This window comes from Lissotriton helveticus, chromosome 1_1 (genome assembly GCF_964261635.1).
Source record: "Lissotriton helveticus chromosome 1_1, aLisHel1.1, whole genome shotgun sequence".
Taxonomy (NCBI): domain Eukaryota; kingdom Metazoa; phylum Chordata; class Amphibia; order Caudata; family Salamandridae; genus Lissotriton; species Lissotriton helveticus.
The window spans coordinates 1,463,117,809-1,463,131,178 of record NC_136057.1 but is presented as its reverse complement, the minus strand read 5'-3'; the positions used below and the strand labels follow the sequence as shown (position 1 = coordinate 1,463,131,178).

General features: G+C 47.2%; 1 protein-coding gene across 1 annotated transcript in view; it reads right to left on the bottom strand.

Annotated features, from left to right (window-relative positions):
- Positions 1-440: 440 nt before the first annotated feature.
- Positions 441-13,370, bottom strand: part of CS (citrate synthase) — a 130,976-nt gene continuing 118,046 nt past the window's right edge. Inside the window, exons 10-11 of the mRNA XM_078686154.1 lie at positions 4,059-4,268; positions 441-2,171 (exon numbers count right to left, since the gene is read on the bottom strand). Of these exons, the coding sequence (XP_078542280.1) occupies positions 1,998-2,171; positions 4,059-4,268 (384 nt within the window). The 3' untranslated portion in view covers positions 441-1,997. The remainder of the gene's footprint in view (positions 2,172-4,058; positions 4,269-13,370) is intronic.

The following is a 13,370-nucleotide window of genomic DNA, read 5'->3' as shown; positions in this document are numbered from 1 at the left end:
GTTTAGATTGGGAGAAAAAGTCACTTGATTGTGAGGAAAAGAGCGGAGCTCAGAGGACTCCCTTCACACATGTTGTGCGGTAGAAGTTTAAAGAAGTATGGTCTCTCAGGGTGTGGTTATGAGGCAGATTATCTCCAATTGGTTGTAGTGCGGTTCTTTTTGAACAATGAGATCAGGCTACTAAAACAGTGTGTTTAAGAACTAGAGGTACATTATTATTGTACTGCTGTTGAGCGATTACTGTGGTGCTCCCAGCTCATCGCCAGGGGATGATTCAGCCATGTGAATCTATGAAAGATACCATTTTGGAGAAAGTCATAGGATTTCACACTTACAAGTATGATTGTTATAAAACTTACAGAAACGTAACTGTGTCAAACACTGTCTCCTCAAAATGAAACCGTCCTCATTTCACAGAATATCACACATTACAGATAGAATTAATAATAAAAACATTTATTTTGTGTTGAGCAGAACAACCTGAAGTCTGGAACACACCAGAAAGCCATCCATTCTTTATACAGTGTTGAATTGTACAATAGAGTATTCATATTAAACAGAGCCACAGGCAGATACTGAGTTTGGGAACATGTTACAGGAGTGTATTAATCGCTGCCCCTCCAGCAGAAGGGACGGCGCAAAAGCTCAAGTTCATCTGGTGGCACGGCCAGTCATGCACAACTGTCCCACAGACTAATCCTGAACTCAGAAGTTACTTCATATTAAGATTACAAAATCTACAAAGATTTCGCCAGAATGAAAGGGTCTCTGAAAAGCAGTGCTCTAGACACAAACGCACCCAGATTCAGTTTGACATGTACAAGCTTAATCTCCCAAATAACCAGCCGTGCTGAAGGATCTGGAGCATCAAAACCAAAACCCACTACTGGTTTGCAGGACGGGTCAGTTGAAAACTGAAAGCTTTTGACTGAAGAGCAAGGGGCTAAAAGAACATGTCAATGTGGGCCAAACCGGGCACTCTGATATAGGGCAGCCAGGAAGATGAGGAAGTAGCAGTCCTCAATAATGCACAGGGGCAGGCGTCACCCACTGCTGGAACCACAGAAGGCGGGTCATTTCATCAATATGGATGCCGCATTTAATGTGTTTGCATCCTCATGGAGTCCGAGGGCAAAATTTCTCCAAGTGGGAGCGGGTGAAGTCTATATATGACAGCTAGGAGAAGCAAGTTGGGCATGCTGGCTCAGCTATTAGCAGTGTGCTCCTCAATCATTTAGCATGCCAGCCCCCTCTTCTACAAACTAGTACATTTCTGCTAAAAGATCGGCTTCTGAATAATTTCCAAAAGCGGAGCGCAATAGTAAGAGGCCAACTAATGAGCCCTAAAGAAAGGGATACTGGGATGTTCAAGCAGCATGTGAGCAGTACTTTGAAAACAAATTACCAAAGTGTGGGTTTCACTGCAAGCCATTACTGCTCAAAGTGAAGTCTCTGTGCATTTCCACAAGAGAGTAAAATGGGAACGAAAAAAACATTAGCATTTGTCTGTATAAAATATAGAAGATTAGTCAGGTTATTCTGTTTAGTCACGAGGGCACCTGGCATGGACTGCAATCTGTACAGAATAATGTCACCACCCGTCATGTATTTAAAGGGGCAGTACTTGCCTTCATGGGCCAAAATCCGTCTGGAGAAAACAACAAATACAACAAAACAGATACAAATCGGTCTGTGAAGCAGTGTGGAAGCCCGCAGGGGCAAGAGATTTGCTAACGTACATAGACACCCCTTCTGCAACACAGGAAGGACATTACTAGAATCCACCCCCAGGGTACAACATTCCTGGGCAGCCTACAGGGCTGTAAAATAATCTCCAATATCCCTCTCCTTTATTTACACCATAAATACCTAACCTCCTTTGTTGTCGATACCCAAAAAAGTAATGTAAGCAGTCTTTGAAGGCCCTTGGAAGCGAAAGCTGTACTGTCTCTTTAAGTTCCCTTGATGGTTGGTAAGGCTTCCCCAGGACAACAGCATTAGCCAGACTTGGTGCTACTGACTAGCTTCATGAGGCCATCTGTGCTCATGGACTTGGGTCGTTCCAACGGGAAGCCCAGCGCACGGCTCCAAATAAGCTGAGCAAGGACACCCAAGGCCCGTGATACGCCGAACAAGACTGTATAGTAATTCATCTCCTTCATTCCATAATACTGCAGGAAAAGAGAAAACAAACGTCAGTACCAGCATTAGACAAAAGATACAAATTAGTAGAAAGACATCACCATGAAACTAGCTACCATCAATGTAGCTCCAGCTGAAAAAGCACACAAAGAAATATACTGTCGGTGACTGCGCTGAGAGCAAGAGATAGGAAAGTAGGGTTCACATGCATAGCCCTCCATAACATAACAAGGATACTGGACATCAGAGTGGATGTGCTCTGAAAATCTTTTTTCCGTCAGTGTTAAAGCAGGACGGCACATGTCAGAAACTAAATTCATTGACAATTATTGAAAACCAACAAACGCTATGAGAAATTTTGATGCCAAGGTAAGTAGGTTAGGTGTAAGCAAATACAACTATCTTTACCAACATCTGTTTCACATTATGCTAAGTTGCAGCCACAAGTTGTTCATTACAATATGTCTGGATACACCTCCTGGTCCCACGCACAACACCAAAATACTTCCCACATAGAACCCACTATGAAACGCACGTACACACTCTGCCAACCATGCACACGCTGATTGGCTGTAATAATCAAGAAAGCACTTTGGGCCATTGTGAGAGGTGGGAAAAAAGTTCATGAAATGTTACAACGCTATTCAATACAAAGAGCACAATGTGTTCCCAGTACTGTGGTTTGTTTTTATTTGTAGTGACATCACTGTATGAAATACTGCACGTTGCCTGTCATTGTGGTCAATAAGAACATTGAGAAATGGTTGATTGCTTTGATGACTGGGGAAAACAAACAAGGTGGGGGTAGATCAAGCATGTTGAACCAGATTCGATGGAAAAATTAAATAGCGGGAGGAAGGACAGGCTGGAGTATTGCAGTATGTTCAAGGAGCTGGTGCAAATTTACAACACAGGTATTATTAGGAGGTCTTTACAAAAGGAAAGGAGAGCTCTTGCTGGAATGTCTGTATACTGTAAATGTGTAGTGGTTGCAGTAAAGTAGATTTTAGAGTATAGTTTCAAGTCCACTCCAGGATTTATGGTTGACCATAAAGGAACACAGATGCAAGGGAAGATTACATAGGAGGTATTGATGTGGGTCAGCAAACAGTTGCGGTCGAACAGATTTTAGCATAGGAACGGAGGATCGGTCAGGAGCACAGTGCCATGAGGTAGTTGATTATTTTGTGCGGAGCAGAAAGATGAAGGTACAAAAAACTGAAGAGTCATTTGCAAATAAGAAGGAAATAACCCAAACACGGGTTTCTGTAATAAAATGAGAAGATAAGTGCTGGGCTTTAAAAGGTGAGGAGAGGAGTGGGGCTGTTTAATTGGTTTGGATCAGTACAACATGGTACAAGAAGGGAGTTTGACGGGATAAAGAACAAGGAAGTATACTAGATATTCACTGAAATAATAAGTAACATGAATTGAATTGGTCTACTGTCAAAGGGCACAGAGAAATCGAAATAAAGACTGAGGTCAGGCAGTTGGGACCCAGCAGACTAAACAGAAATGCTGCACGTAAGAAATAAAGAACAAATGGGGAAAGACTATGTCGATAAAGAGAAATGCGGCATCTGAGGTCTTGATACTGAAAACGAAGGGCAAACAGGGTCAGTATTGGCAGCATTGCCAGCCTTGTGTGGTTTCCGTACTCCTGTACAAGGGGTCAAAATTGGAGGAGCACTGGCAGAGCAGTGGGTGGGCCCACACTACTGGAACTGTAGGTGGGTTTAGATAAGTGTCGGAGTCTCAAATGGCAAAGGGGTAGTTCTGGGCAGGGTTTGTTCACAGCCAGATCTGTGTTTGAGCCTCAGTACTGCTGTTTGGTAAACTATTTACAGGTTTTCAACGAGGTTTGTACAAAAGCTCGGAATTTCAGTCTCTGTTTTTAACACCTTTCAGCTGCTCACCTGTAAGAGTACTCCGCTGTGGGCATCCACATTGGGCCAGGGGTTCTTGGCCTTGCCTTGTTCTAGTAGAACATCTGGGACTATCTTGTAAAGCTGAGATACCAGTTTAAACATGGGGTCATTTGGAAGATGTTTTAGGGCAAACTCTCTCTGGCATGTGTAACGTGGGTCCGTCTTCCTAAGCACTGCATGTCCGTAACCAGGAACCACCTACAACAACAACAAAAAACAACATGAGAACTGGGCTCTGGGGCACGAACAAGAGTCTATGCATAGCAAATAAATATCAAACCTTGACATGGAGCCGGAAGGCTTATTGCTGTGGTTAGGTGTATGTCTCGAAGGTTGTGTATTGTGGCTTCAATGGGCATATTGCAGTAAAGACTTTTTGTCAACCATAAGGACTCATCCTACCCCTCACACCACCACTTGCAAGGTTGATGACCAAACAAAAAAGCTTTTTCCAAAAGGAGAAACTTAAGTACTTTGCAAAAATACAAAATATTATAGTTGAGATAGAGAAACAATACAAAAGCGAACCACCCAACATGCTTAATAGAAAGCACTTTTCTTGTGCAAATCTACTGTCTTCACACCTCTACAACTTTTAGACTCAGCGAAGCTACAGTAAAGCAACATACTGCATACATGTTTTCGTTTAAGCATGAGGAGTGGAGAACAATGATAGGAAAACCTCCAGAAACATGTAAAATGTATATTTTAACCAATAAGCGTGGAAGAAACCACATGTAGGAAGCCTTAGACGAGAATGTCTGAAATTACCCACGCTAATCAGGTCTATGTAATTGCACCAAGAATAAACCTTTAAGGATGTTTTTTAAAGGACAAAGGGCTTCAACTGCTCTCCCATTTAAAACATAAGCAGCAAATGTACTCCTACAAAAAAGAAATAAATATATTTGGCACAGGGAGAAGTTGGATGTGGAAGGCCAGGAAGCCTGAAATACTGCCATGCCGAGCAAGTGTATACACGCATCAATTTGAGGAAACTTTCATCTATGTGCCAAACGAACAAGTTACTTACCTTCGGTAACGCTTTTTCTGGTAGATACTATATCTGCCTGTGGATTCCTCACCTTGTGAATATCCCCCTTGCGCCAGCAACGTTCGGAAATTTTCTTCGTAGTACGCCGACGTGGGCGACGTCACAGGAGCACGGCATCGCGCGCGACTCCGTCTGACGTCACCGACCCTATATCAGGCCCACGCCGGCGTGATGACGTCAGTTCCGCCCTTTTTTCCGTGCCTTCGAGGCACACGGACGGACCAACGACAGCAAATATGCAAATATACAATGTACACAGTACAAATAGAACTAAATCAATAGTATAAACATATATACAGAAAGACCAGGTATAGCAGAGTGGACAACGGGGAGGCGGGTGGGTCAGTGAGGAATCCACAGGCAGATATAGTATCTACCAGAAAAAGCGTTACCGAAGGTAAGTAACTTGTTCTTCTGATAGATACATCTGCCGTGTGGATTCCTCACCTTGTGAATAGATTCCCACAGCAGTCCCCACTCCCGGAGGAGGGTGCCCACTCTGCTACACCAGGAAGTCTTGGAGGACAGAGCGCGCGAAGTGGCCATCCCTCCTCACCTCGGTATCCAAGCAGTAATGCTTCGCGAAAGTGTGGAGGGAGGCCCAAGTCGCGGCCTTGCAAATATCCTCAACAGGTACACCCCTAGACAAAGCAGATGTTGCAGACTTTGCTCTAGTAGAATGTGCTCTAATACCCTCAGGAGGGTCCTTACCAGCAAGAGAGTAGCAGATCTTGATGCACAGGATTATCCACCTGGAAAGTGTGCGCTTGTGCACCGCTCTGCCCTTCTTGCAGCCAGCAAAACCAACAAACAGCTGGTCATCCAACCGGAAGTCTTTAGTCCTGTCCAGATAGAACGACACCGCCCTCTTAGGGTCCAGACGGTGCAGTCTCTCTTCCTCCTTAGACGGGTGAGGGGGAGGATAGAAGGTAGGAAGGGTAATGGACTGCCCAAGATGGAAAGGAGTCACCACCTTAGGCAGAAAAGCAGCCCTGGTCCTGAGAACCATCCTTTCAGCATGAATGGTCAGGAATGGGGGTTTGGAACTTAGAGCTTGAAGCTCACTTACCCTCCTTGCCGAGGTGATTGCAACGAGGAAGATCGTTTTAAAAGATAGAAGCCTCAATGGACACTTGTGCAAGGGCTCGAAGGGAGAACCCATTAAGAAGGTCAGCACAAGATTCAAATCCCAATGAGGAACAACAAAAGGAGTAGGAGGGAACATATTTATGAGACCCTTCAAGAATCTCAAAACCACCGGAGATTTAAAGAGAGATGGCTGATCCGGCAAACATAGAAATGCCGATAAGGCAGAAAGATACCCCTTGACCGTGGCCACAGCCAAACCTTGCTGCGCCAGATAAAGGGCAAATTGTAAAATATTAGACAAATGAGCCTTCAAAGGGTCAACATCTCTCTCCCTGCACCAAGAAACAAATTTAGACCACCTATAGGAGTAAATGGACTTAGTGGTGTCACGCCTGGCAGAAAGAATGACATCCACTACCTCGTGAGGGAGAGAAAAAGAACTCAAGTTGCCCCGTTCAATCTCCAGGCATGAAGGTGTAATGTCTGGAGGTGGGGGTGTAAAACCTGCCCCTCCATCTGAGAGAGGAGGTCTGCCCTGTGAGGGAGACGGAGCGGCGGGTGAGAGGAGAGGCGGAGAAGGTCTGAGTACCACACCCTTCTTGGCCAATCCGGGGCGACCAATATGACTTGGGCCCGGTCTTGACGAATCTTCCTCAGAACCCGAGGAATCAAAGGTATGGGAGGAAACGCGTAAAGGAGTTGATCTCCCCAACTCAGCTGAAACGCGTCCCCCAATGCTCGTTGCATCGGATACTGGAGACTGCAGAACGAAAGGCAGTGAGCATTCTCGCGAGTGGCGAATAGATCCACCCGAGGAGTCCCCCACATCCGAAAGATGTCGTGAACAACCTCTGGGTGAAGCCTCCACTCGTGGTCGGCAGAGAACTGCCGACTGAGACTGTCTGCACGAACGTTCAGAACTCCGGCCAGGTGATTTGCCACCAGACAAATATGATGGTCCTGAACCCAGGACCAGAGACGCAGAGCCTCTCTGCAGAGACACTGCGACCCTACTCCTCCCTGCTTGTTGATGTACCACATCGCAGTCGTGTTGTCCGTCAGGACTTGAACCGAACGACCGCGAAGGGAAGGGAGGAAGGCCTTGAGTGCCAAACGTATCGCCCTCAATTCCAGAAGGTTGATGTGAAACAACCTTTCTTCCGGAGACCAAAAACCTTTGACCTCCAGGTCTCCCAGATGAGCACCCCACCCGAGAGTGGACGCATCCGAAATCACTGTGGCCACTGATGGAGGTAGCTGAAAAGGCTTTCCTTGTGACAGATTGCCTTCCACGCTCCACCAAGACAGATCCGCTGCAGCTTCCCCGGAGATCTTCACTGACTCCCTGAGATCTCCGTTGTGCTGATACCACTGCCTGCGGAGGCACCACTGGAGTGCCCTCATGTGCCAGCGTGCATGACAGAATGCAAGAAGCCATCAGACCGAGCAGACGAAGGACCTTCAGGACCGGAACAACCGCTCCATTGTAGAATAAAGGAATCATCTCCTGAATGTCGTGAATTCTTTGAGGTGGAGGGAATGCACGACATACAGAAGTGTCCAGTACCGCACCTATGAACAGGTTGCGCTGGGAGGGCACCAGGTGAGACTTGGGTACATTTATCGAAAAACCCAACCTGTGTAACAACTGAGTTGTCTCCTGCAGATGATGGAGCACCATCTCCGGCGACTCTGCTTTGATCAGCCAGTCGTCTAGATAAGGGAATACAGGAATCCCCGACCTTCTGAGATGCGCAGCCACCACTGCCATCACCTTGGTGAAGACTCGAGGCGCAGTAGTAAGTCCAAAGGGAAGGACCGCAAACTGGTAGTGTTGCGATCCCACCGTAAAACGGAGATACCTCCTGTGCGACTTCAGGATTGGGATGTGAAAGTACGCATCCTGCAAGTCGATCGACACCATCCAGTCTTCTTCCATCAGCGCTAGAAGAACCTGAGCAAGGGTGAGCATTTTGAACTTCTCCTGTTTGAGATAGAGGTTCAAAATCCTGAGATCCAGGATAGGCCGAAGCCTGCCATCCTTCTTGGGAATCAAGAAATACCGGGAGTAGCACCCTTGACCCCTCTCCTGCTCTGGAACCACCTCTATCGCACCCTTTCGAAACAGTGCCAGGACTTCCTCCTGCAGGAGAAGCAGGTGGTCCTCCGAACAATAACCTTGGCAAGGAGGGTAATTGGGAGGGAATTCCTGAAAAGGAAGTGCATACCCATTCTCTACGAGATTGAGAACCCAAAGATCTGATGTAACCGATTCCCAATCTCGTAGAAAATGAGTAAGCCGACCCCCTACTGGCCCTACATGATCCAGAATGGTGGATCTAGGGCTGCTTTGCTGATGCGGGTGGGGGTTGGGCATTATTGGAGGAAGTGGAGGAAGAGGAGACTTGACGTCCACGTCCACGACCCCTCTGTTTACCTCTATAGGATCTATATAGAGGGTTTTGCTGCTGTTGCTGTTGTTGTTGTTGGCCCTGCTTGAAGGGACGAAAAGAAGATCTGCCAAATCCTTTGAACTTTTTAGTCGTCGATCCTCTCATCTGCAGACCCAAAGATCTAGCGGTGGCACGGCTGTCCTTAAACCTTTCCAAGGCTACATCAGCCTTCTTACCGAAAAGGCCAGTTCCATCAAAGGGTAAGTCCAGCAATGTAGATTGCACATCCGCAGAGAAATCTGAAGACTTTAGCCATGCGGCTCTCCTGGTCGCAATGGATGAACCCATAATTCTAGCAACAGAATCCACAGTGTCCATACCGCTTTGAATGACCATGCGGGCAGCAGCCTGAGTGTCAGAGACAACCTCATTAAAGTTCTTCTTATCATCCTCAGGAAGTTTTGATGATAATTGCTTCACTGAGTCCATTAGCGCATGCACGTATCTACCTAAAAGGCAAGTAGCATTTGATGATTTAAGAGCCATGCTCCCAGAAGAGAAAGTCTTCTTCGCAGACAGATCTAATTTTTTAGACTCTTTGTCAGCTGGCACTTGAGGGAAGGAGCCAGCAGCCCTATTAGAGCAAGCCGCCTGAACCACAAGACTTTCCGGAGATGGATGCGTAGAAAGAAATGCAGGGTCATCAGGAGCCACCCTATAGCGTCTTGCAATAACTCTTGAAACTGCAGGAGCAGATAAGGGCTTCTTCCAAATCTCCTTTATTGGATCCGTCAAGGCATCAGTAAATGGCAGTGTAGGTTCCACAATTGAAGAAGGAGAATGTAAGACTTCAGTGAGGATGTTGGGTTTGTACTCCACTGTGGGCAGCTTTAAATTAAGAAGGTCAGCAGCCTTCCTAATGACCACGTGATAGGGTGCCACGTCTCTAGATGGAGCATCAGAAGCTGAAGGCAGAACCCACTCAGGAGAGAGTTCTAGACCACTAGCATCCCGAAGTTCATCGAAATCATCGTCATGATCAGGAAGCTCGCCTTCTTCCACATCAGAACTCTCATCATCTTTTTGTTCTAGAAGGCGCTGAGCTCTTCGCCTCGACCACTCCAATCGAATCGACGTCGACGGATCCGGTAACGACTCCGACGGAGCCGGTTCCGACGTCGATCGAGGAGCCGGAGCAGGACGAGAGTCATGAACAGGTGTGGTACCTCGATCTCGACTGCGAGGTCGATCCGGAGCCGGCGAAGCCGCATGCGGAGTCGAAGACCTCGGTGGAGCCGTACCGAGCCATGGTGGAAGAGGCGCCGGCATGAATGGCATAAACGGAGCTGGGGCATACGACTGAGGAATACCCAGATTGTATGATAATGGACCCATGGGACCAACAGGTGCTCCAGTGGGGTACATTGCCCTGGAATATACTCCGAACAGTGCATTTAAAAAATGCGAGGGATCCTGTCCAGGACCAGGAAAGGGAGGGTACAGACCTACCGGATCCAATGGAGGTCGCCCCTCCGCAGGAGTCTCCGCTGGAGTCGGTTCTTGAGGAATCACTTCTTCTTCCTCTTCATGTTCCGAGGACATCGGATCCGGATCCGGCTCCGGGGCCGGAGAACCTTCTTTCGATAAAGCAGGAGAAGGAGAGACAAAGTCCTTACTATGTTTATGAGACCTTCTCTTCGAGTCAGAGGATTCCTTCTCTGAATGATGTTTCGAACTGTGCTTCCTCCTCTTATGCTTTCTCCTCGAGGAGCTCGAAGCGTGACCGGAAGCCGATTTAGATCTAGACCTCGATCTTTCCCTGGATTTCGATTTCTCTTTAGATCTCGTATCCTCACCAGATCTCGAACCCGCTCTGGATCTCGACGCCGACACCGACTTCGATCGAGACCTTTGCTTCGACTTCGACCTCCGTGACGTCGATCTTGAATAACGTCCAGAATCCTGTTTTACCTTAGCTAAAAGTAATTTAGCTTCACGTTCTCGAAGTGCCTTCGGATTCATCTTAAAACAGGAATTGCAGTTCTTGACGTCGTGACTCGAACCAAGACACCACAAACAGTCCTTATGTGGGTCAGTGATGGACATCGTGCGGGCACAAGACCTACACGGCTTAAAGCCTGTTTTCCTCGACGACATCTTCGGAGAAGAATCAAGTCGTAAGAGAGAAACAGTGTCTATTAATAAACAGAAAGATACTAAGTATCGCAGTAAGATCCCGAAAACCGTTAGCGTCGAAGACGCGGAAAAAAGGGAACTGACGTCATCACGCCGGCGTGGGCCTGATATAGGGTCGGTGACGTCAGACGGAGTCGCGCGCGATGCCGTGCTCCTGTGACGTCGCCCACGTCGGCGTACTACGAAGAAAATTTCCGAACGTTGCTGGCGCAAGGGGGATATTCACAAGGTGAGGAATCCACACGGCAGATGTATCTATCAGAAAAGCCATTCTAAAACCACATTAAATATGGAAACTGTATTGAGGACATTTTAATTATCTTTGTAGGAAAGAGCCCCTTTGACATGCCCCCCACACACTTTTTGCCTGGTATCTGATACAATATTGATATAAGGTCTTTGGGTTCCTGCTAATCAGGTCCCCAGTGCCAGATCTTTTTCCCTAAACCTGTACAATTGTTCCACAATTGGCAATAGCTTTAGCACTCCCTGTAAGTCCCCCATAAATTGTGACCCTGGTACCTAGGGCATTGGGTACTAAAGAGGGTCCCTCAAGGCTGCAGCAAGTATTGTGCCATCCTAAGAGACCCCCTCAGCACTAACATGCAAACTGCCATTGCAGGCTGCGTGCCAAGGTGTAGAGAAATGTGAAGACACAACATGACACAGCCACTGTGTGCCATGCCTGCAGGCACTGCATGCAGTATAGGTAAATCACCCCTACAGCCCTAAGGCAGGGTGCTCTATACTCAGTACCACTGGAACTATGCAAGTGCAGCCACCCCGATTTTCACATAATTTTAGATTAACACATTTTCCACATAATCTATTATCTGTCGCATAATCTGCTGATTTTAGCCAACAACAAAAAAATTCTAGCTCAAACGGTTCAAAAGTTACTAAAAATGTGATGAGGCGTATTGCTGAGCAGTGGAAGGCTCTTTGCAAAGCTGGACTGGTCATGTTTCTGCCGCTTATTACTATAGCTCTGTGTTAAACTGGTACGAATGAGGTGCAACCAATGCCCCAGAGAGTGTTACCAAGTTTAAAAGTTACAAAAAATGCAGGAATCCTGTTACAAAATGTGCTGCATTATGCCACATGGTTTGCAGTTTCTTCCTGCGTAATTTACTTAACCCTGCCGCATAATTTGTCCCCCTCCTGCTGCATAATTCCAGTGGCCCTGACTATACTACAAGTGCGAACATATCTGCATGAGCAGATATGCCCCAGTGATGTCTTAGGCCATAGGGAGAGGTGTGGCGCCGCGGCCAGGGCGACTGACGCTGGAATCTGGGGATCACGGTTCGATCCCCGGCTCCGGCGGCAGGTTAGCCCAGCACCATGTGACTCTGGGCAATAGCTCGCTTAATCTCCCCGACGGCCCCCCAGCGCCTAGAGACCCTTAAGGGTGATTGTGCGCTATACAAATGTGGACTTTACTTTACTTTACTTTACTTCGATATTACAAGCGAACAGGGAAGTCATTTTGAGGAACACGTGCTGGGAATTGTTATTTCACGAGCTCCACAGCTACATGATGGCTTCACTGAAACTAGAGATGTTTGGTATCAAACATCTTGTATCAATAAACTCACACTGATTCCAGTGATAAATGTATTAATACATGCACACGGGGGCACCTTAGAGGTGCCCCCTGAAAACCTACAGACTACTAGTATGCTGGATGTTGTCACCTTCTCCAAACAGAATGGCTAAGTAATCTGCATATCAATGCAACCCACGGCTTCCCCAGAAAGAAAAAATCCCACCCTCTGCACTAGGCCCATTTGGCACCAGGACAGGTGGGAAAATTAGCTAGTCTGGAAGCGTGTTCCCCTCTCAGGCTAGTGCCACCCCTAGATTGGGCTACCTGAGGTGAACACTACTTTTAGAATTACACCATATTAGTTTGGCAGAATTAGGCTCTCTGGGTCAGGGTTATGCCCACTTCCCACAGGAAGTAGTCATATAGTGGGTGTAGACACCCTAAAGGTAAGTAGCTCATTAGCTAGTACATGTTACTCCCTGTAACACCCCAAGATTGAGCATTTAGGTGGCACCCCTGACATCAGGAACTTCTATTTGATGGATCAAGAAGAGAGTACCAAGAAGAGCCACGACAAAAACAAGAACTTGCTGTGGGCTTTAGACACCAAACCTTGCATGCCCCAGTCTTGGCAAACCTGACTAGTCCTCCAGCTGAAAAGTTTCCAAGAACCTCGGAAGACTGATGGCCCTTCGCAAATTGCCAGACAATCTCCCTTGGAGTAGAGGAGCTACTCCCCTGCAGTCTCCAGGCACCAAAACGAAAAGTTCAGTCCACCAAGTTGGTGCTTCCTGCCCAGCCTGACACACAAGCCGCCCAGGGAGAGGATCTGAAGATCAGATCTGTCCCCCATAAAAGTGAGAGGAGACCAGAACCTACTGGAGCCACACAAGACCAATACCCAGGGTACCGGATCCCTTGCAGCAAGCACAGACCGTGCGATTCCAAACCGGACTCCCACTGCACCGAGAAGCCTTCGAGGGACATCAGCACTGCAGAGACCCACTTCCAGAGTGGTC